The sequence below is a fragment of the Salvelinus fontinalis genome, chromosome 6, assembly GCF_029448725.1.
Source record: "Salvelinus fontinalis isolate EN_2023a chromosome 6, ASM2944872v1, whole genome shotgun sequence".
Lineage (NCBI taxonomy): Eukaryota > Metazoa > Chordata > Actinopteri > Salmoniformes > Salmonidae > Salvelinus > Salvelinus fontinalis.
The window spans coordinates 27,111,860-27,134,473 of record NC_074670.1 but is presented as its reverse complement, the minus strand read 5'-3'; the positions used below and the strand labels follow the sequence as shown (position 1 = coordinate 27,134,473).

General features: G+C 40.0%; 2 protein-coding genes across 2 annotated transcripts; both read right to left on the bottom strand.

Moving 5' to 3' along the window:
* Positions 1-411: 411 nt before the first annotated feature.
* LOC129857512 (protein rapunzel-like) lies at positions 412-15,936 on the bottom strand. The gene is made up of 3 exons (XM_055925835.1): positions 15,824-15,936; positions 6,308-6,398; positions 412-5,561 (listed from the first exon to the last, which is right to left on the bottom strand). The coding sequence occupies exon 3, from the start codon at positions 5,509-5,511 to the stop codon at positions 4,336-4,338; it is 1,176 nt and encodes a 391-aa protein (XP_055781810.1). The 5' UTR covers positions 5,512-5,561; positions 6,308-6,398; positions 15,824-15,936; the 3' UTR covers positions 412-4,335.
* A 386-nt stretch (positions 15,937-16,322) lies between these two features.
* LOC129857511 (uncharacterized) lies at positions 16,323-21,133 on the bottom strand. The gene is made up of 2 exons (XM_055925834.1): positions 20,710-21,133; positions 16,323-18,415 (listed from the first exon to the last, which is right to left on the bottom strand). Exon 2 carries the CDS (start codon positions 18,344-18,346, stop codon positions 17,162-17,164), a length of 1,185 nt encoding a protein of 394 aa, XP_055781809.1. The 5' UTR covers positions 18,347-18,415; positions 20,710-21,133; the 3' UTR covers positions 16,323-17,161.
* Between the last annotated feature and the right edge of the window lie 1,481 nt (positions 21,134-22,614).

The window sequence follows — 22,614 nt, the reverse complement described above, 5'->3', positions numbered from 1 at the left end:
TCTCTTCAGATTACCTCAAAAAATGGACAACTAGAATGCCAAAGGTCTGCAAGGCTGTAATTGCTGCAAATGGAGGATTCTTTGACGAAAGCAAAGTTTGAAGGACACAATTTTTATTTAAATTAAAATCATTATTTAGAACCTTGTCAACGTCTTGACTATATTTCCTATTCATTTTGCAACTAATTTCATGTATGTTTTAATGGAAAACAAGGACATTTCTAAGTGACCCCAAACCTTTGAATGGTAGTGTATAACATTGAGTAAAATGTATTTTTTCCAATCTGTAACTCCTCACCTTAGTTGCAGATTTAGGCAATACTCCAGTGCAGTATCAGCCCTTTCCTCAAACATATTATACTGTTGTGACCAAAGGCAAACAGCAAACCAAATAAATCAAGATAAAATAAATTAACATAGTAATATCCATCTTTGTTTTTATTTGATACAGTAATTGTGTGATACAAGGCATATTGATAGAGAACCTAGAATAAAATAATAATTCATTTGAGGTGACGTATTGCTATTATAAACTGGTTACTAACGTAATTAGATCAGTAAAAATAAAATGTTTTGTCATACCTGTGGTATACTGTCTGATATACCAATCTGTCAGCCAATCAGCATTCAGAGCTCAAACCAGACAGTTTATAATGTTGAATATGGAGTCCTTATTACTTAGTTTAAGGGGGTGCAATGACTTGTGTTCTTTTCATCCCATTTAAAAAGGTTGAAGTTATTGGCAATGGCTAGTTTGTAATAGGCAGGACATAGACATCAAACCGCCACTTCATAATTATTAACTGATTGCATTTACAGTACCAGTCAAAAGTTTGGACACACCCACTCATCCAAGGGTTTTTCTTTATTTGTACTATTTTCTACATTGTAGAATAATAGTGATGACATCAAAACTATGAAATAACACATTTGGAATAATGTAGTAACCAAAAAAGTGTTAAACAAATTAATATATATTTTATATTTGAGATTCTTCAAAGTAGCCACCCTTTGCCTTGATGACAGTTTTGCACACTCGTCATTCTCTCAACCAGCTTCATAAGGTAGTCACCTGGAATGCATTTAAATTAACAGGTGTGCCTTGTTAAAAGGTAATTTGTGGAATTTCTTTGCTTCTTAATGCATTTGAGCCAATCAGTTGTGTTGTGACAAGGAAGGGGGGTATACAGAAGATAGCCCTATTTGGTAAAAGACCAAGTGCATTATGGCAAGAACAGCTCAAATAAGCAATGAGAAATGGCAGTCCATCATTACTTTAAGACATGGTCAATCAAACCGGAAAATTTCAAGAACTTTGAAAGTTTCAAGTGCAGACTCAAAAACCATCAAGCACTACAGTGTGATGAAACTGGTTGTCATGACGACCACCACTGGAAAGGAAGACGCAGAGTTACCTCTGCTGCAGAGGATAAGTGCAAAGCTGTCACCAAGGCAAAGGATGGCTACCTTGAAGAATCTAAAATCTACACTATATTTTGATTTGTTAAACACTTTTTTGGTTACTACATGATTCCATATGTTTTATTTCATAGTTTTGATGTCTTTATGATTATTCTAATATGTAGAAAATAGTAAAAAAATAAAGAAAAACCGATGAATGAGTAGGTGTTCTAAAACTTTTGACTGGTAGTGTATATAGCGCCTTTCCAGATGTCATCTACCACCAACGTGAAGCACCCACTTCAGATCAACATGTTTTGTAAAAGAAAACATAAAACTAGTAAAATTGCTCAGAAAATAAAGGTGCAAAAAAGAATGAATGCATGGAAAGTGGAATGGGTTAAACATTAAGATACTAAATGTAAGTACTTCATAGGGTTGTGGAACTATGGACTGAGTCGAGATGACCTGTGATACCACCATTTCTGTTGCACATCACAACAGGTAAAGATGTGACGAGCATATCTATGCTAGGCATTCATGAGTAAACAAGCGTATCTTCCTCCACCTTCACAGCAATAATATGTCTTAGCATGCCTGTGTAGTGGGTTGGTTGATCAAATCACATGGAATGGGAGCAGGTTCAGTGAAGCAGTGTGTGATAAAATATCAGTTGAGTTGTCGTCATATCACAGGAGGTTGGTGGCACCTTAATTGGGGAGGAAGGGACTCGTGGGAATGGCTAGAAAGGAATGAGTAGAATAGTGTCAAATACATCAAACACATAGTTTGATGCCATTCCCTTTGCTCCGTTACAGCCCTTATTATGAGCCGTCCTCCCCTCAGCAGCCTCCACTGTGCCATATGAATGTAAATTGCAGCAGTTGAAATTGAATCTGCAAGTGAAAGTTCACTCTAAGGTGCTGTTTTATACAGTTGAAGTCGGAAGTTTACATAAACCTTAGCCAAATACATTTTAACTCAGTTTTTCACAATTCCTAATATTTAATCCAAGTAAAAAGTCAGAATAATAGTAGAGAATGATTTATTTCAGCTTTCATTTCTTTCATCACATTCCTAGTGGGTCAGAAGTTTACATACACTCAATTAGTATTTGGTAGCATTGCCTTTAAATTGTTTAACTTGGGTCAAACGTTTTGGGTAGCCTTCCACAAGCTTCCCAGAATAAGTTGGGTGAATTTTGGCCCATTCCTCCTGACATAGCTGGTGTAACTTAGTCAGGTTTGTAGGCCTCCTTGCTCGCACACGCTTTTTCAGTTCTGACCATAAATTTTCTATGGGATTGATGTCAGGGCTTTGTGATGGCCACTCCAATACCTTGACATTGTTGTCCTTGGGCCATTTTGTCACAACTTTAGAAGTATGCTCGGGGTCATTGTCCATTTGGAAGACACATTTGCAACCAAGCTTTAACATCCTGACTGATGTCGAGATGTTGCTTCAATATATCCACATAATTTTCCTCCTCATGATGCCATCTATTTTGTGAAGTACACCAGTCCCTCCTGCAGCAAAGCACCCCCACAACATGATGCTGCTACCCCCGTGCTTCACGGTTGGGATGGCGTTCTTCGGCTTGCAAGCCTCCCCCTTTTTCCTCCAAACATAATGATGGTCATTATGGCCAAACAGTTCTATTTTTGTTTCATCAGACCAGAGGCAATTTTTCCAAAAAGTACAATCTTTACCCCCATGTGCAGTTGCAAACCGTGGTCTGGCTTTTTTATGGCTGTTTTGGAGCATTGGCTTCTTCCTTGCTGAGCGGCCTTTCAGTTTATGTCGATACAGGACTCATTTTACTGTGGATATAGATACTTTTGTACCTGTTTCCTCCAGCATCTTCACAAGGTCCTTTGCTGTTGTTCTGGGATTGATTTGAACTTTTCGTACCAAAGTACGTTCATCTCTATGAGACAGGACGCGTCTCCTTCCTGAGCGGTATGACGGCTGCGTGGTCCCATGGTGTTTATACTTGCATACTATTGTTTGTACAGAAGAATGTGGTACCTTCAGGCGTTTGGAAATTGCTCCCAAGGATGAACCAGACTTGTGGAGGTCTACAATTTTTTCTGAGGTCTTGGCTGATTTCTTTTGATTTCCCCATGATGTCAAGCAAAGAGGCACTGAGTTTGAAGGTAGGCCTTGAAATACATCCACAGGTACACCTCCAATTGACTCAAATTATGTTAATTAGCCTATCAGAAGCCATGACATAATTTTCTGGAATTTTCTAAGCTGTTTAAAGGCACAATCAACTTATTGTATGTTAACTTCGGACCCACTGGAATAGTGATACAGTGAATTATGTGAAAGTGAAATAATCTGTCTGTTAACAATTGTTGGAAAAATGACTTGTGTCATGCACAAAGTAGATATCCTAACCGACTTGCTAAAACAATGTTTTTTTAACAAGAAATTTGTGGAGTGGTTGAAAAACGAGTTTTAATGACTCCAACCTAAGTGTATGTAAACTTCCGACTTCAACTGTATATAAAGAGGGAAAATGCAGTTCTAGTTATGCAAAATGTTGAGGGATTTCTTACAGACAATACAAACATTAGGCTTTTATATTTACACACTTCCTCAAAAATCTATGATTTGATCAATTTAGAATATGTATCAAGATCCAAAGTTGAATTTACATTATCAGAGGCAACACAGAGTAGGGGGGATACATAAAAGAGAAACATTACAAAGAATAGATTAACAGGTAAAACAGTCTTTGGTAAGTATCATGCTTTATAATAAGTGTTAGCTTGTGTTCCTCCTCATTAGTATAGCTGGGGATCAGAACTCAACTGAGAAAGAGAGAAAGTTCTTGGGAATGTCAGTCTTAGTGCAAAGACCAAATTGGAATGAATATAATCTTGGTATCTATAGCTAATTATTAATTAATTTTTAAGTGAGAAAACGTCAATTGCAGTGAACGCAAACATAGAAGTTCTTGTGCTGCTCCCAGTAGTGTAGCTCTTCGGCAAAGCTCCAGGCACAAGCCAGGTCTTTGCAAGTCTTTACCGTGTGGACTGCACATGCACCTGGCAACTGCTCAAACAGGAGCTCAGCTGTACACACTACGGTGAGTTTCTTCTGACTCTGGATCAGCTGCTGGATGTGGGCCTTGTTCAGAGGCTCGGGCGAGGCACTGTAGGACACCATGACGTTCAGCTTCTCGTCTGTCGCTGGCACCTGAAAGCGATTTTTTCCTGTGGGGCACTGGATGTCTTTTTTGTTCGAGAACAAGCCCGAAGGGGAGCTGAATATACGGACAGACCAGCACACCCAGTCATACTTTTTTTTCATCTTCTCCAAAATGGCGTCAGCCAGCTGCTGGTTGCTCAGGTCAGAATGGTCCCTAACCAACCTCCGGGAATCCAGTTCAGCCTGCTTGGAGAAGCTGGTGATGCAGTCCTCGATGACAGTATTCATTTTCACCTGTACCTCCTTCATCTTTTCACCCCAGTCTTGAAGAAGCTTCTCTTCGTCATCGCAGTCCTTCAGTGCGGTGTAACCCATCAGAGCGATGAGGCCTATGCAAAAGAGGTTCTTCAACCTGGCACAGAAGTCTTCCATGGCGCGTCGACTCTTCTCCTCATAGTTAAGAGTAATCTCCAACACTGACTCTCCAGAGAAGTTGTCTCCTGTCACGGCACTGTAGAGGGTATGTAGGTTTTTGTCGCCACCTGTTTTGACAAAATGCTCCATGAAAAGCTTCTTTTTGACCTCACGAAACTTGGGTTTGGCATTGAGGATGTCCATGTACTTGCGGAACTGGTTAGATATGTTCTCCTCTACAGAAAAGTAGGCAGCGTCCGCGCCGCTCTTCTTGATTTCCTCGTTAATCCGCTGCATCTCCTCTGAAATCACCTCCAGGTGTTCACGAACCTTCTGGAACTGCTCCTTCATGAACACAGCTTCCTTACTCTCCACATTGTCCAGGGCCAATTTCACGATGGGAGCAGCGATGGCGAAAATAGGGAAGAGGTCACCTGCGATACTGGCCACCACCTCAGCTCCCTGTTCAAACACTTCCATTACAGTCTCTACCATGTTCTTCTTCTCTGATACAATCTTCTGTAGCTGGCTGGCCATCTTTGCTGGTATTGTTATTATTCAGTGCACAACAAATACCAGTATAACATCTGAAAAAAGAGCATAAGGGCATGGTCAAAAGGATGTTCGGAACTGTTATACATTTTTTTACCCATTTTTCTCCCCTAATTTCGTGATATCTAATTGGTAGTTACAGTCTTGTCCCATCGCGCTGCAACTCCCATACGGACTCGGGAGAGGCAAAGGCCAGGAGCCATGCGTCCTCCGAAACACGCCTCCGCCAAGCCGCACTGCTTCTTGACTCAATGCTCGTTTAACACGGAAGCCAACCATACCAATGTGTTGGAGGAAACATCGTACACCTGGCGACTGTGTCAGCGTGCATTGTGCCCGGCCCACCACAGGAGTCGTTAGAGCGCGATGGGACAAGGACAAACCCTCCCAAAACCCAGATGACGCTGGGCCAATTGTGCGCCGCCTCAGGGTTCTCCCGGTCGCGGCCGGCTGCAACACAGCCTGGGATCGAACCATGATCTGTAGCGTCTGCGATACAGTGCCTTAGACTGCTGCGCCATTCGTGAGGCCAGAACTGTTTTATTTACATTGGACATGATAAAGTCTATGGTCTATAGCAAGATTTCCCAAAGTTGGTCCTGCCCCCGACTTTGAATATCCATTTAAAACATTTAAAATATAGACAACCAATCATCCCCCAGTTCAAGGCCTTAGTTAAAATGAAGGAAAAGTTCAACAGCAATACCAAAGTTTTAAAAGCTAGGCCCATATAGTTGATTACCTCCCTCCCTCCGTAGAGTATATTATTTGATGAACTTACGTAGAGCTGTTCCACTATTGTTGGACTGTAGCTCTGCTTCCTTGCTCAAACTCTCAACTAGAGTGAATCCCTGCCGGCCTCACAGTGAGAACTGATAAAGAAAGAGAGAGAGGGATCAGTGTACATTTCAGTAACCAAGCCTGCTGGGGTTACAGCTGGACACACCCAGTGAGCAATAAGGCAACAATGCAAAGAGAATTCACCAGTGAGGGATGACACATAGGGGTAGATACTCTATGGAGTTTCAAATGTGTATTTCAAGGTAGTGTTTTAATGGTTTTATGTTATAGAAATGTTTTAAGTATTTACCATTTATTGTCTGCAGTATACACTCAATTCAAGTGTGTTGTATAACACATCAACAAAGTGCCAAATGGGGAAAAAAACAACCAACTAATGAAGATCTGAAATACAGTATGAAGTATGCACAGCAAGCAGAAAGCCAATTAGTAACTTCAAACACTATGATGTACTAGAGTAGACTGTGACTGAAGGGGTGGTGCTAAGTGCATTGTAACAGTGTACATTTGAGGAAATCACATACAGTATCTACCATTGGAATAACATAATACAAGCAGGAATTAAGACAAATTTCAGCCTGGGGGCCATTTTAGATTTAATACTATCATTATTTGTTATAGAAGAAGTTACAGAACATTTATTATTCAGTATAACGTATACACCACTGCTGAAATAAATCATGGTAAATTGTATTTGACAATTGGCATGATATTACTTCCAGGTCAAAGTAAAATGTTATAAGCTCACAGTTTATTAATAAAAACCTAATCCATTCTCCTTTGGCCCTTCAACTACCACCACCATCCCCACCAAGCTCGCTCAGCCAGTCCAGTCAATGCCACAGAGAGTGTGGGAGTGATAAACTGTCTGTTGGAGATTAAACTTGCTGAGCAGGAGTGCATTTTCCACAGTAATGCCAGTAACCACAGCAACAAGACAATGGAAACTATTCTGTCAGCGTCTCAGTCTGCCTTTGTCTGCTGCTGAGGTCTGTCCCAATGGGGTTTACACTGCAGATGATCAGTGAAGATGTCAACCTGATCTATCACCTACAGCTGTCAGGGGAGGCACAGTCTTTATGCCCATAGAGAACAGAGACTACTGAGAGAGAATTGTCTAAGAAAATCCAAGAACTCTAGAACAATCTCAATACAGCCAATCTCAATACAGCCACTAGGCTACCTGGAGCGGCAGGTAGCCAAGTGGTTAGAGTGTTGGTCCAGTAAACGAAAGGTTGCTAGATAGAATCACCGAGCTGACAAGGTAAAACATCTGTCATTCTACCCCTGAACAAGGCAGTTAACCCACTGTTCCTAGGCTGTCATTTTAATAAGAATTTGTTCTTAACTGACTAGTTAAAAAAAAAAAGAAAAAAAAAGAAGAGATTTTAACTCTGTATTAAATCATCATCAATGATTCAAAGCTGACAACGCCTTGGATGTGAGACACACGCATTTGACCATTTTCTCACGCCACACCTCATATGGCAGACATTAGATGAATGGTTTGGCGTCAAATAAGCCAGTCTTTATATGTTATTTGCCGAATCTCAGTTTGCCATGTGGGTTTTATGCTAGCTAAAGTTCCCTCTTTGAAGTTGGTAGCTAACTTGAAAATACATCTTCTTTAGGAGTGCTATTTATATCCGGTCGACTACTCATCATTCATCCATACTGTGTGTCCCCATGATTGCAGGAAATTTGACAAATGTATAAAGTATATGTTTTATACATTTATGAGCACCAGCTAGCAGCATATTAGCCTGGTTTTGTTAATTTGGAAAATATGTGGAACATTCTAGGTGTATTATATTTCTTCGCCACAAATGCAATTGTAAATAACATTATTGCATATACTGTAGTATATATTTTTTGGATTGACTTAGTGTTTTTCTTTTGCTGTTTTCGTATAACGTACTTTGAGGTCACTGATACTCCACCTGATGTGGAAGTTGTCGAACCAGATCAGAACGCCTTCGAAGACCACCTTCAGGCACGGACTGAGGTTTTTGACCAGGTGAAAATTATTGTCCGCTGTTAATTTATTTTCTGGCCTTCCAAGAGTTATATAAGAGATGTATTTGTAATAATATGAAATATAATTGCATTTATTTCTATTATCAATCAAGGTGAGACTGAACATGGACAGGGCGCATGAGAAGGAAAGCCACCTGAGAAGAATCAAGGGGACCTAGTGCTTCGACATCTGGGTGCATGACTTGGCTTGGAAGAAGGACGAAAGGAAGGCGAGGACCTGGGAAAGCTTGGTGCTTTCCATCAGCTACTGTTATTGTCAAGTTGTCATTATCTGCTAATAAATAGCAAGAAAACTAAAGTACTAGGCACATAATGTGAGATGCACAGATTAGCTAAAAACACTAGCACTGCAAACACTCAGAACAAAGAGGGCAGCAGCGCCTGGACTGCAGTTTCCCTCTTCGAGTCCACTACCTGTTAAAAAACAAGTGACGGGCAGAACCTCCCATCCACACAATACCCACCTCCTCTCTAGTCCACACACTAGAATTCTGTATTTCAGTCTGATTGCCATGTGAGTATACAAAACTAATCTGAAAGTAAATTGACAAACATGTACCAAAAAATATCAATGGTTATATATTTAAATCTAAAATATTGCTAGATTGGTTTTCACAGCAGCTTCATAACGTGTTCGGTACTGTAAATTGTAACGTATCTCTTGATGGTATTTGTTAGTTCAACATTATTAATTGTATCTTAAGACATACAATATATATATATATATATATATATATATATATATATATATATATATATATTCCAAGGGTGTACTAATGAGCTATGATTTATTTATTTTTTCCGTAATTGAGGACTGAAATTATTTCAGTGTAGATAAGGGAATGCCTGATTAAAATGAAAACATACCAGCCAGACAAGCCAGTGTATGAATCAAATGTATTTGCATATGTATGGAGTGGAAATTAGCTCACTTTGTGATCTGTAAGGTAAGTATCATTAATGTGTGCGTGTGGGGGGCATTGAAATGACATGTTTACCCTGATTCCTGTTCATTCATAAAAAGCAGAAGATGTTAAATAACATTAATCACAATGGTTAGCCTATGCAAATTAATAGGAATACATTTAGCCTAATTGGTAATACATTTGACGTGGGGGAAAGTCGAGATCCTAGCCAGGCTTCTGTTTGTCAATTCCAGATTAAATATAGGTCTTCATGTGTATCAAAGCTGTAGGCAATTCTGGGCTAAATCAATGACGCAGCCTAAATGTTCAGGCTTCATCATGGTCTGTGATCAAAACAGGCTGGGGTGTTTTCGGTTCCGTTTTGTCTAAGGATATGCGTAAGAATGGAACTGTACTGAAATGAATAGCCTGATTCAATGGGATTCTCCTGAATAATTCATGTTTTTATCTGTTAAGCTTTTTGGTCAATGCATAGACCCATACCGATTCTAACATTTTGGTATTTTGCATTAGACACAGCTCTACATTGCAGAGCATTTAATAAACCAACCACATTTTCCTGTGATGTTTAGGCTGCGCAAGACCTTCGATAGGCTAGTAGACTATGCAGAAATAATCGTGGAGTTTATCATTGTTATAGCCTAGATCGCTTTATAAAATCTGGACCGTTGCTTTTCCTATGGCTAAGCAAACAAGTGGCAGCATATGCTTTTTTGCATGTCTATAACAAGGCCTATATCCTCACATACCCCCTCAATTCGAACCCTGCTTTTAACCATAAAACATCTCAACAGAAATGTATAGACGAAGGATTGCATGGTGATTGTGTCTGTTAATCCGGTAAACTGGGAAGTGGGGGGGGAAACAAGGTCAAATCATGACATCAGTGATTTTCAGGTCAGAGAAAGATGCCAGAGATTCCGAGTTGGATTACTGTACAAAATAAAAATCCTAATCAGCTGGTTTTTTTCCCACAGTTCCCAGTTGTCTTGAACGCACTGAAGTCGGAAGTCAGAGATTGCCGACTTCCGAGTTGTTTTAAATGTGCCACTAGAGACCTAGGCTACCTCCAACAAAGGAAATTAAAGGGGGATACCTAGTCAGTTGTACAACTGAATGCATTCAACTGAAATGAGTCTTCCGCATTTAACCCAATCCCTCTGAATCGGAGAGGTGCGGGAGGCTGCCTTAATCGAAATACACGTATTCAATCGCATAGGGAACAGTGAGTTAACTGCCTTGCTCGGGCAAAACAACAAATAATGTATCTTGTCAGCTTTGGGATTCGATCCAGCAATCTTTCGGTTACTGGCCCAACACTCTAACCACTAGGCTACTAAGAAGCCCTTGATTTCATATGGATGCAAGAAATAGGCATATCTACAGGGTAATGGTGGCTGCGATATCAACTAGCCTAATAATTTTTGCATTAAGGTGATAGGCCTATTTTAGCTAAATCGACAAATGAAATTGATGAACTAAACAGACACTTAAACTAACACGTAACGCATAACACATGTAGATGTTTTTAAGGCGTTCATGGTAAGATCATTCTTAATAAACGTACACAAACTGACACGTTACGTGATGACTATGTGACGTGAACGCGTCGGCAGTTTCAGTCCATGTTAATTCATGGTGTTATTTTACGGCACGGCGCTAGGAAGACGTTAGGTGACTTGGTGAGAGGTATCATTAGCTTCACTACGCTTAATTCTGGCATGAATCACCCCCCATATAGGTGTGTTTTGCATCGGCTCAAAGTTGATTGCGTTCGATAAGAGAACCAAGCTGCCTCCAGGGCGTGAGCCAGGTGCCCTGTTCAATGCCCACGGTTAAGTTGGCTCAAAACAAAAGTGACATAATTATGCACGTGTAGTAATTAGTAGGATTGTGTGTTCCCATGCAAAAGTGATTTACTTTTTATAAAAATGCGTTATCTGCCTTCCCAATGAAAAATAGTTTGAATTTTCTAACATTGATTTTATGGAAAAGAGATGTATGTCTCTGGATGATGCACCATGCTGCCTTGTTGACAAAATGACCGAGTGGCACATATTACTGTTCTATTTGAGAATTGCGCTCTTCCCTTCCTGCTTTCGGTCATTGACGTGACGGGCCTTGCCCGGTGCCTCGCGGCTCAGCATAATCGAATCCGCCCATTGTCTTGCCACAGCACTGTGAACTGGGGCACATTGAAACATATGATTGGTCTAGTTATATAAGGGATCAAGGGGATTGGATGCGCGTTTTAAAGAAATTCCCCTCAAGATATAGGATTTGAATGGAGAGAGTGAGCGTTCTCCGCGGAGTTTATAAAAGAAGCAGCATGATAGCTCTGTTTTATGTACAATGTCAACAAAATTATGTTGCTGTTATTCCCATTCCTATAGGGGGGAAATAGTAATGCTGTCTTTTTTTAGGCACTAACTCCCCCATAGTTGGTCGATTTAATCCACACTTGTATTAGTCCCCTTGTTTTAGCAGGGAAGTTTAGTAGGGTGACCTGATTTGTAACTATGAAAATAATTTTGTCAAACAGATTGGGAACTCATAAATATACAAATGATTTGGTAAGGGATGGTGTAGGGGCAGATTTATGTAATCTTGTCTTCAGGAGATTGTATTATCTAGTTACTTTTTTTAGTCTGATCAGTGGAACAATTCTCATTCTTAATTATGGAGTAAAATATAGGGTAATTAGTGTGCTTGTCAGCAAGAACACTGTTTTCCCCCATAGTTATTTTATTATTCCGCTTCTTCCAATTTTGCCAGTGTAATCACATATATGAATTCTGATATGCCTATTTGTGTCTTTGAAAATGAATTTTATGAGACTATGCATTTTTGCAGCAATTCATTGACAGTTTGGAATAAGTCACACAGGCCTCATCATTTTATTTTAGTATTGTGCACATATTTTGTCTAGATAGAGTAAGACGATGGCAAGGATCTTCAACTAGAAGACATAAACCACCCGAATATTGATATTCATTAGATTTTTCTTGAAGGTTGGGTGATTGAGAAATGTTATAACAACAACATTTTCAAACACCCAGCACTTGGGAAGTATAGATCAGGAGTGGCCTACCCTCCTGGAGAGCAAGCAGGATTTTCTTCCAGCCCTAATTACAAAATACTAAATGTTTGTGTCCTTAACTTGAAAGCAGTCTATGGTCAAGTACAGTTGAAGTCGGAAGTTTTCATAAACCTTAGACAAATACATTTAAACTCAGTTTCACAATTCCTGATATTTAATCCAAGTAAAAATTCCCTGTTTTAGGTCAGTTAGGATCACCACTATATTTTAAGAATGTGAAATGTCAGAATAATAGTAGAGAGAACAATTTATTTCAGCTTTCATTTCTTTCATCACATTCCCAGTGGGTCAGAAGTTTAAATATACTCAATTAGTATTTGGTAGCATTGCCTTTAAATTGTTTAACTTGGGCCAAACGTTTTGGGTAGCCTTCCACAAGCTTCCCACAGTAAGTTGGTTGAATTTTGGCCCATTCCTCCTGACATAGCTGGTGTAACTTAGTCAGATTTGTAGGCCTCCTTGCTCGCACACACTGTTTAAGTTCTGCCCACAAATTTGCTATAGGATTGATGTCAGGGCATTGTAATGGCCACTCCAATACCTTGACTTTGTTGTCCTTGGGCCATTTTGCCACAACTTTGGGGGTATGCTTGGGGTCATTGTCCATTTGGAAGACCCATTTGCAACCAAGCTTTAACTTCCTGACTGATGTCTTGAGATGTTGCTTCAATATATTCACATCATTTTCCTACCTCATGATGCCATCTATTTTGTGAAGTGCCCCAGTCCCTCCTGCAGCAAAGCACCCCCACAACATGATGCTGCCATCCCTGTGCTTCACGGTTGGGATGGTGTTCTTCGGCTTGCAAGCGCCCCCTTTTTTCCTCCAAACATAATGGTCATTATGGCCAAACAGTTCTATTTTTGTTTTATCAGACCAGAGAACATTTCTCCAAAAAGTACGATCTTTGTCCCCATGTGCAGTTGCGAACCGTAGTCTGGCTTTTTTAATGGTGGTTTTGGAGCAGTGACTTCTTCCTTGCTGAGCGACTTTTCATGGAGCGGTTCCCAAGGATGAACCAGACTTGTGGAGATCTACATTTTTTTTCTGAGGTCTTGGCTGATTTCTTTTGATTTTCCCATGATGTCAAGCTAAGAGGCACTGAGTTTGAAGGTAGGCCTTGAAATACATCCACAGGTACACCTCAAATTTACTCAAATGATGTCAGTTAGCCTATCAGAAGCTTCTAAAGCCATTACATAATTTCGGGAATCTTCCAAGCTGTTTAAAGGCACAGTTATCTTAGTCTATGTAAACTTCTGACCCACTGGTATTGTGATACAGTGAATTATAAGTGAAATAATCTGTCTGTAAACAATTGTTGGAAAAATGACTTGTGTAATGCACAAAGCAGATGTCCTATCTGACTTGCCAAAACTATAGTTTGTTAACAAGAAATTTGTGGAGTGGTTGAAAAATGAATTTTAATTACTCCAACCTAAGTGTACGTAAACTTACGACTTCAACTGTTTACTGCAATCTATGATTTGGTTCCCCACTGCCATCAACCATTAATATAAGTATTCCTTGTGCAGAGCATTTGAAAAGTGGTAACTAACACTCCTCGGCACGTGTCACATACAACTTTCCACCTGAGAACATTGATCAATCCCTGCTTCCAACCTTCCCACTGTTTCTCCCATGTGCCTGTCTTCCCATCTCATTTCATTACTGTCTGAATAAAGTGTCAAACCACCTAAAAAATATGTTTACAATTTCCGACCCCAAAATGTGTTTTTTTGAGTGTTCATTTCACGCTGAAAGCATCCTGAATACATCTGACCTGTGGTTTTAATTTTGCACTCTGGTCATAGGCCTAAGGACCCACAGACCCCTCGTCTAGAGGTTGTGCCAGGGGGAAATGAAATTCGCATTGCAAATCTCACTCCAAGCTTTCTTCAAAAGTTGACAGCCCTGTCAATGTAATTGATTAGAATTTATAATCCAGCATCCTAAATAAAAGCAGATGGTCTGATACTATTAGATCAGCAGCTATCATAACAATTATGGTGCAAATGGCTTTGAAAAAGACACAGCTCTCATTGATACAACATCTGCATTAGAAGCCAGTTCAATGATGTAGGGAAATGGCATGCATTAGGATAGAAAAACATCCATCTCATTTGATTTAGCCATCCACACTGCCATGCAACAAAAAAAAATAGGAGACATTTCAGCTCTCCACTAAAACCCTAACTCCCAGGGGTTATCTCATGGTCTGAGTGTATGTGAAGTATCTCTACCGCACTAAAGCAGACAAATTATCCAGGGTAAAGTGATGGTGATTGTACATTTTCAGATGTGAAAGAATTAGGTCAACACACAGGTTGAATCAAAGTTGTTTCCACGTCATTTCAATGAAACTACGTTGAATTTACATCTTTGCCCAGTGGGTACAGAGTCAAAAGTGCTATATCTGTAGCTCTACACGGGAGGCATATCTCAGGCCCAACAATTCACCAAATAACAAGCAGGCCAGTTAACCTTAAAATGTACATTAACTGATGTCCACTGACGGGCAGTTAGGCCTACTGAAGTAATAATGTCAACATCATAACTGATCCATTTGTATATCAATATCTGGCCATCAAGATAGACATTTGGTCGTTTCTTCTTTTCATGGTTTGAGTCCTAAATTAAATAAAAATAATTTCAAGCTGCAAGAATAAATGGCAACATTTGAGTGGCCCAAACAAGCAGTAAGCTACAGTATCTATGTCGATTGAGGACTAGTTGAGGGAGGTGGCCAAATCATCCTGTGAAGTTTGCCCACATAAACACTGACCGGCCATGACTGGCTGCATTTAACAAATGGACATAGATCTTTGCAAGCTGAGAAGTGCAATCATATTACAGTTGTTGTTGTTAAAAGCTGTTCATGTGGCCTCTTAATGGGAAATGTATCGATTAGCTCGTTCAACAAGGGCTCTAATTGCTTTATTTCAGTATCTTGTTTAACTCCCTATACAGCCAGCATACCTCGTGGATTAATATGATAAGGCCTTGCAACAATATGTCAATTGATTAATTCAGCACTGTTGCCACTGCAGTACTTTAATCATGACAATATATAATTATGGCCACGAGAAACACTTCCTGGAAAAAGCCAGCACACTATTCTAGGCTACCAACGCCCATCTACTGTATTGACAGAAGTTCACATTGTGCACATAGTTACATTGTGTTTTGCGCAATTTACAGTAAAACATTGGATATTATTTAAATGCGCACATGACATTATAAAGTAATGTATTTAAATATGTCGTAGGATCTCAAAAAGGCATGGCCAAGTTTACCAGACGACTCGTTAAAGAACTGCTTAACTAATGAAAACAGCTGCGATAACTTTTGGAAAACATCCCAGTAACTGTATAAGCCTATTGAAGAAACATTGAAATGTTCATATGCAATAATGTTTGTCTAAAAACTCACCTTTTCATTCGCTGTAGTTTGAGGAAGAAAAGTAAATAATTTGTCCGATCTGTTTTTCTCTTCCTATTGGTCACATGGTTCTCATATTACAGCTAAAGTGACACACCCATAGAGAGCTAAACTTGGGTGGTGGTTAAACAAGTTGTTGAACAAATGATAGCATATTTTCCTGGTCAACATGGAAACTATACTAACTTACTCTCCTTTGACAAACAACTGACAAAAGTATTTTACCAAGGCTATTAAAACATCTGCTGATGGTAATTGTGCTCATATTTCTGGGGCTGATGATTGTTTAGAGAGTAATGTATATAAACTGTCACATATTATCACTATCGATGTTTATGACTCCGTGTACCTCTGCTTAAACGTTTTTACATAAAGTACCCTCTAAAATGATGTTATCATGCCAATTAGGCACATTTCCTCAGCTGCAGGTAGAGATAGAATATACAAGTCATAATTTACTATTGCATAATGATGACCCGTGATAACAATGTCCTTTAAATTGTGGTTTATTATGAATAAAGAAGACCATAAACATTTTATAGCTGTATGAAGGATATCAAATGTGTGAATATAGACAGAGATGTAATGTGGTAAGGCTGTAGATTTGGACCGTGAGGTGGGTCTATCACCAGCATTTTTCAAAGGAGCTTGCGTAAGTCCTCAGTACATTGACGAGGAGAAATAGTTGTTTGCAGTAAGCTTACATAACTCATTATTACGCTGGCTGGTGTGCTAATTTACAGTATGGTCATCATGAAATACTGGAAGGCAGGTAAAACAAGGCATCTTACTATTCTATTTGGTAGGAGGAAGTACTACGTTCTCATGCGTTGTCATTGTTGTTGAGTAGATAGCCACAGCCTGGCATAAAATGTCTCATATATGCCCATTAATACACATATACAAATCCTGATAGTTTAAACTAGGTGTGTGAAACTCATTTTACCCAGGGGGCCGCATTCACTCTTCAAAGAGATCGAGGTGCCGTACTAAAAATGTGTTATATTTCTCACCTTGAAATTTTGCATAAGACAGTCCACTATCCATTGTTTTTCCCCCCCAAAAAAATCTGTCCCCGCGGGCCATGTGTTTGACACCCCTGGTAAATGATCACTAACTACACAAAAATATACCAGGTCGATATACAAATAAACATTTTGCAGTCTGTAACAAGAGATTACATTTCACACAATCACTAGCTAAAGCATCAGCTAGGTTTGAGATATCAATAAAAACATCTCTAAACTCAGTTATAAACATTCATGAATTGTATTTGTAGTTTTCCCCATTATATCTACTCTATTTTCCATTGCACTGTTTTTAAAAAAGCTACTCAGGATGAATGCATAAGTATGCTTTTTTGTGTTTTCCATAGTAGTAAGAATCCTCTTGGAAGTTGTTGGCCTCCACCACTTCCTTATAGTGGCTGACAGCATGCACCAAGCAGTTGGGGAGACTTCTGCTGAGGACCTGAGCCACATCCATCATGTTCCCCTTCAGTTTCTGCCCCTCAATTTCTTGCTGAATCTGACCCTTGTTGATAGGCTTAGGCTGAACACTGAAAGAGATCACCACTTTGATGTTGTTCTTGGTCAACACATCAAAGTAATTAGCTCCTCCCTCCCTGCCATGGTATTTCTTTCCAGCTAGCCAGTTGAAAAAGAAAATGCGCTCCTTGTCATTGAAGACCCTGATAGACCAGCTAACCCAGTCATATTTCTTAATAAGTGTGTCCAATAGGGATTTGGTGAAGTCAAGGTCAACACTGCCAGGTTTCTCCTGAAGCTGGTTTTCCATGTCCAATTTGGCTTGATCAGCGAAGTTTTCAGTGCAATCATCCACCGCTGCTTTCATGCGGTTCTCAACATCTTCCATACGCTCCTGCCACTTCTTCACCATCTCATCCCCCACAACCCCTTCCTTGAGGCTGGCGTAACCCATGACAGCAATGATGCCCACCACAAAGAGCTTCTTAAGCCTGGCGCAGAAATCTTCTACCGCCCTTCTACTCCTTTGTTCTGTGGAAACCACTGTCTCCAGCATGGGGTCACCTGAGGTATTGTCCCCGGTAACGGCATTATAGAGCGCGTCCAGGTTCAAGTCCGTGTCCGTGTTCTCATAATGGCTGAGGAACTTCTCCATCTTCTTCTCTTTGAACTTGGGCTTGGCGTTGACAAAGTCCTGGAACTTTTCGTACTGGCTGAGCATTTGTGCCTCACGGTCAAAGTTCTGCTTATTCAAGGAGGTTCTCTGCAGCTCCAGGGCGATTTGTTCGATCTCAGCCTGGATGCCTTCCAGTTTTTGGTTGACCATGCTGAACTGCTCAGTCAGGTAACGGGCATCCTGCCCTTCCGGGTTGCTGAGGATCTCAGAGGAGGCTACAAACACGGCCTCCAGGACGGGATGGAGCTGACCCACAGTGGCTGCCAGGACTGCGGAGGCCTGTCCCATGATCTCTACCCCCTTCTCGATCTTGCCCCTGTTCTGCACGAGCCATTCTGTCACACTGGTCATTTTGAGGGCTTTGTCACAAAGTAACAATGGCCAACTAGGTCTTCAAAGAATATTCAACTATGTTGATGTCTGAAAGAGAAAGAGGAACAAATGATAAAACTCTTGTGAAGGTTTGTTGAGGTGAAATAATACATGTGTTATTAAGGCAGCAACATCAGATTTGGTCTTTTTTTATTTCTAAGGATTAGCTAGCTATTAGTTTGAAGAAGTTTGTGTTGGAGATGACTCGATCATCATCGTCTTCAGTGGTGTAAAGTACTACTTAAGTAATCTTCTTGGGGATTTGTACTTTACTATTTATATTTTTGACAACTTTTACTTTAACTTTTACTTTACTACATTCCTAAAGAAAATAATATACTTTTTCCTCCATACCTTTTCCCTGACACCCAAAAGTATTCATTACATTTTGAATGCAAGACAGGAAAATGGTCAGAGAACATCCCTGGTCATCCCTACTGCCTCTGATCTTGCGGACTCACTAAACACACATGCTTCATTTGTAAATTATGTCTGAGTGTTGGAGTGTGTCTCTGGCTATCCGTAAATAAAATAAAACAGATAATGGTGCCATCTGGATTGCTTAATATAAGGAATCTGAAATGATTTATACTTTTACTTTTGATACTTAAGTATATTTTAGCAATTACATTTACTTTTGATACTTAAGTATTTTAAAAACCAAATACTTGTATTTTACTGCGTGACTTTCACTTTTACTCAAGTAATTTTCTATTAAGGTATCTTTACTTTTACTCAAGTATGACAATTTGGTACTTTTTCCACCACTCATCGTATCTAGAAAACACGAACAGCATCTAACACAGATTACAACAGACAGTTGGAGTCAAATAGAACAAGCTACTCTCAGCAATAAAACAAATGGAGAACATGTTGGGACATGCAAGAGTCTAGTTTCATGCCACACCCAGAGTCTCAGGTTTATGACAGGTTTACGACAGGACTCGATCACAGCTTCGGTGGCACTGACTCACTTCAAACCATGATTTAAAATTAACATACTGAATGTTTATGGGGACTCAGAGCAAATATCAAAAGCAGTGTGTGTACTCTCGCTTTCTGACGTGGAGAGTTGCGCAACACTGCAGTGCTGGCTTTTTGGAGTTGAATTGACAAGCCTAACAATAGCCAAGACCCAAATCAAACACAGATGTCCACAACCTGGGAAAAAAAAGGGGATTTACTTTGTGAAGATATTATTTGCAATGTAAAATACACAAAAGAGATGAACTCAAACATATCTCATTCCCCTGAGACAATATCCACTACAGAAAAAGGCACACCCAGATCCAAGGAAAAAAATCCACCACTGCACTTGTTCAGTACTGAATTGTTTTTCTTCTCCCACACACTAAAATGTGAGTTAATTGAAATGCAATTGGGTCATTGAATTCACAGCAGCTATATGTACAATGTAGCCTCAGTCATTTATATTTAGAGGAAAAACACAAAATACAGATTCATATGTACACCCATAGACCATGGGCTTACCAGGTATTGCTGCATGGCAAGATGAATGGTGTCATTTTACATGCTTTCCCAAAGACTACCACTGTACTAATTACATTAGTCCAATTAAATAAGCTAACATCACCAGTTATTGCTATCCCTTTTTTAAGTTATAACATGTTAAAAAAAAAATGTTAAGAGTACATGAAATAATTTGATTTTTTAAATATTTTGTAGAATTCACTTGTGACTCATCACCACATTGAACTGAAGGCATTCTAATAAAAAATAAAAGTGAAGGAAAATACTTACTGAGCAATTGCCCTGGTTTAGGATATGTCAAGTCTTCACTAGCGAAACACAAATTGTTGACTGTGAGAATGGTAGTCCAAGGGTACAATTAAGAGGAAGAAAAAGGCGAGCCCCAAACTATTTTTGTAACCAACAGGAGGCATTTTGCCTTCTTTTCAATATCAGTCAACTTCTCTCAAATCCTTTGAGCATAGGAGTGCTGAGTAAAATTGTATTGCTACCCATTATTTTCCTTGCCACTTGGGGAAGAAACCAGCCTATAGAGCTCTTATGGAGACCACATCCTTGAGTCATGAGACACCAGCAAGACCATATCCGTTAACAATGCTTTCCCAACATCTCAAATTGCACTTCAATTTCACCTGTTTGTCTTGTCAGTACACAAAAATAAGTATCTTTCAAAACCAGTTCCTCACTTTTTCATATAGGTCTCAGAGGTACTCTATACTTCTCAAACAAGATCAGGTCATCAAAGAATAGACAATCTGGGTAAACAAAACTTGACACCCTTGATGGTAATTCAAACTTCCCGGAGAGATAGACAAAATGGAGCATGATAAAGAAAAGAGGAAAAAACTCACCTGTAATTGTCGAATAAAGTATACAGGGGGGTGAAGTCCAGTTATCCAACAGTCCAGCTGTGCCTATGAACACCAGCCTCCTAGTGTTGGGATGTATATGTAGTCTCTCTCTCTCTCTCTCTCTCTCTCTCTCTCTCTCCTCTCTCTCGTCACTCCCCCTTTGGAACTCCTCCATCCCCTCTCTGCATTCCAACGGGAACCCACTCAGAGGGATGAGGGGTAGGCACTGAGACAGATAACATCCTGTAAACATTGCCCATGCAAGGACACCACACTGCCATTCACACAGGGTCTGGAGGATTGTGTGTGTGCGTGTGCATCCAACCGTGCAAGTGCGCAGGAGAGCAGAAACAGGGAACGCCAAGCAGCCCTTTCCCACAAATACAAAACCCTGCTTGTTCTCTCTCTACTGAGGTTGCTATGGCCACTGCTTCTTGCCTCTTGCCTGCTTAACAAGGCCACCGAGTTCTGTAAAGTAAGCAAGAATTTTTACAGATAAGGAATTGCAGTTCCCTAAACAGAGGCAGTTTTTGGTTATTTTCAAAATAGCACACATAAGGGACATCAGAGCTAAAACGTGTGACATTTTGAACTATTTTAACCTTATAAATGCATTGTCATTGAAAGCAAGTCATTGGACATTTGGATTGAGGCGTAGTAATGGAGTTGTAATACAACCTGGAGCTGCAGTGCTCTCAGAGTCACTCTGTCACAGTGCTGAGCAGAGCAGTGAAAGGACCTCTGTGTCTCTGTATCCACACCATGGGAGACAGCGCTCACCCACTGTCTTTGTGCTTCAGCTCTGACTGTGACACACACTGCCTGACATGACCAATCAGTCCAGTTAACACTGAAGAGGAGGAGATAGAGGAAGAGGAGGGGATATCTGTCGTGAAGTCAGGACGATCAGTCATATTGAGGAGGAGTTGGCGAGCCTGCCGGCTACCCCCGGTGTTTTTTGGGTCTCCCTGTATCGTCCCGCAGTCAGATGTCACACTATGCTAAGTCATTACCATCGGAAAGGGGAGGATATGTTTCGCAGGGGCTCAACGGTAGGTGGCGTGTGGTATTGACTGGCGCTGGGAGACACGCTGACTAGGAGGCATCAGTGTGATGAAGCAAAGCTTACTTCCTGAATCCTACTTCCCGAATATTCCACATTACGTAATTTGAGATGTCCCATATCCTGTCAAAAATTACAGTTCACTATCCAGTGTGTGAAAATCCTAAATCATTCATCCATTACCCATTTGCCAACAGGTTTAGTAGTTCATTTTTGAAGAAAAGAGAACTGAAAACAACAGACTGGAAACTTCAGAAAGATTCCATCTCACATAAAATGTAATCAATGGAAAATAGGGCCTCATTTAAAAAATCATGGCCTTTGTAGGGGATTTAAGCAGACAAGGTGGAACAATGGTAAAGTCATTAAAATAATGACAACCAGGTGAACAAGGTGTGCCAGACAGGTCAGTGTACTTTTAGCTGATGTTTTGTCTGGTTTTACTCAGCTAATAGCCATATCAACTTAACATTCCTGTTCAACAGCTTTAATGTTAATAAACAGGTGGAATAGACATTATTTCTCTCATTACTTTATGTGCATAGTGAATCTGCAGACATTATGGCACACGTTGAACTTCTTTGTCTTCTCTTTGATGATCATTCTATGCCGGTTTTGTCACGATCGTCGTAACATTGAAGAGAGGAGGACCAAGGCGCTGCGTGAAATTAATACATATTTAATTAATGAAGACAAAGAACACTTTACAAACTAAACAAAACAACAAACGTAGAGCTATATAAACAATAAGTGCAGACACAGGCAACTTAGACATAGAAAATCACCCACGAACTACCTAATGAATATGGCTGCCTAAATATGGTTCCCAATCAGAGACAACG

Coding starts and splice junctions, on each gene's coding strand:
- LOC129857512 (XM_055925835.1), bottom strand. CDS start 5,511: ATGGCCAGCCAGCTACAGAAGATTGTATCAGAGAAGAAGAACATGGTA.
- LOC129857511 (XM_055925834.1), bottom strand. CDS start 18,346: ATGACCAGTGTGACAGAATGGCTCGTGCAGAACAGGGGCAAGATCGAG.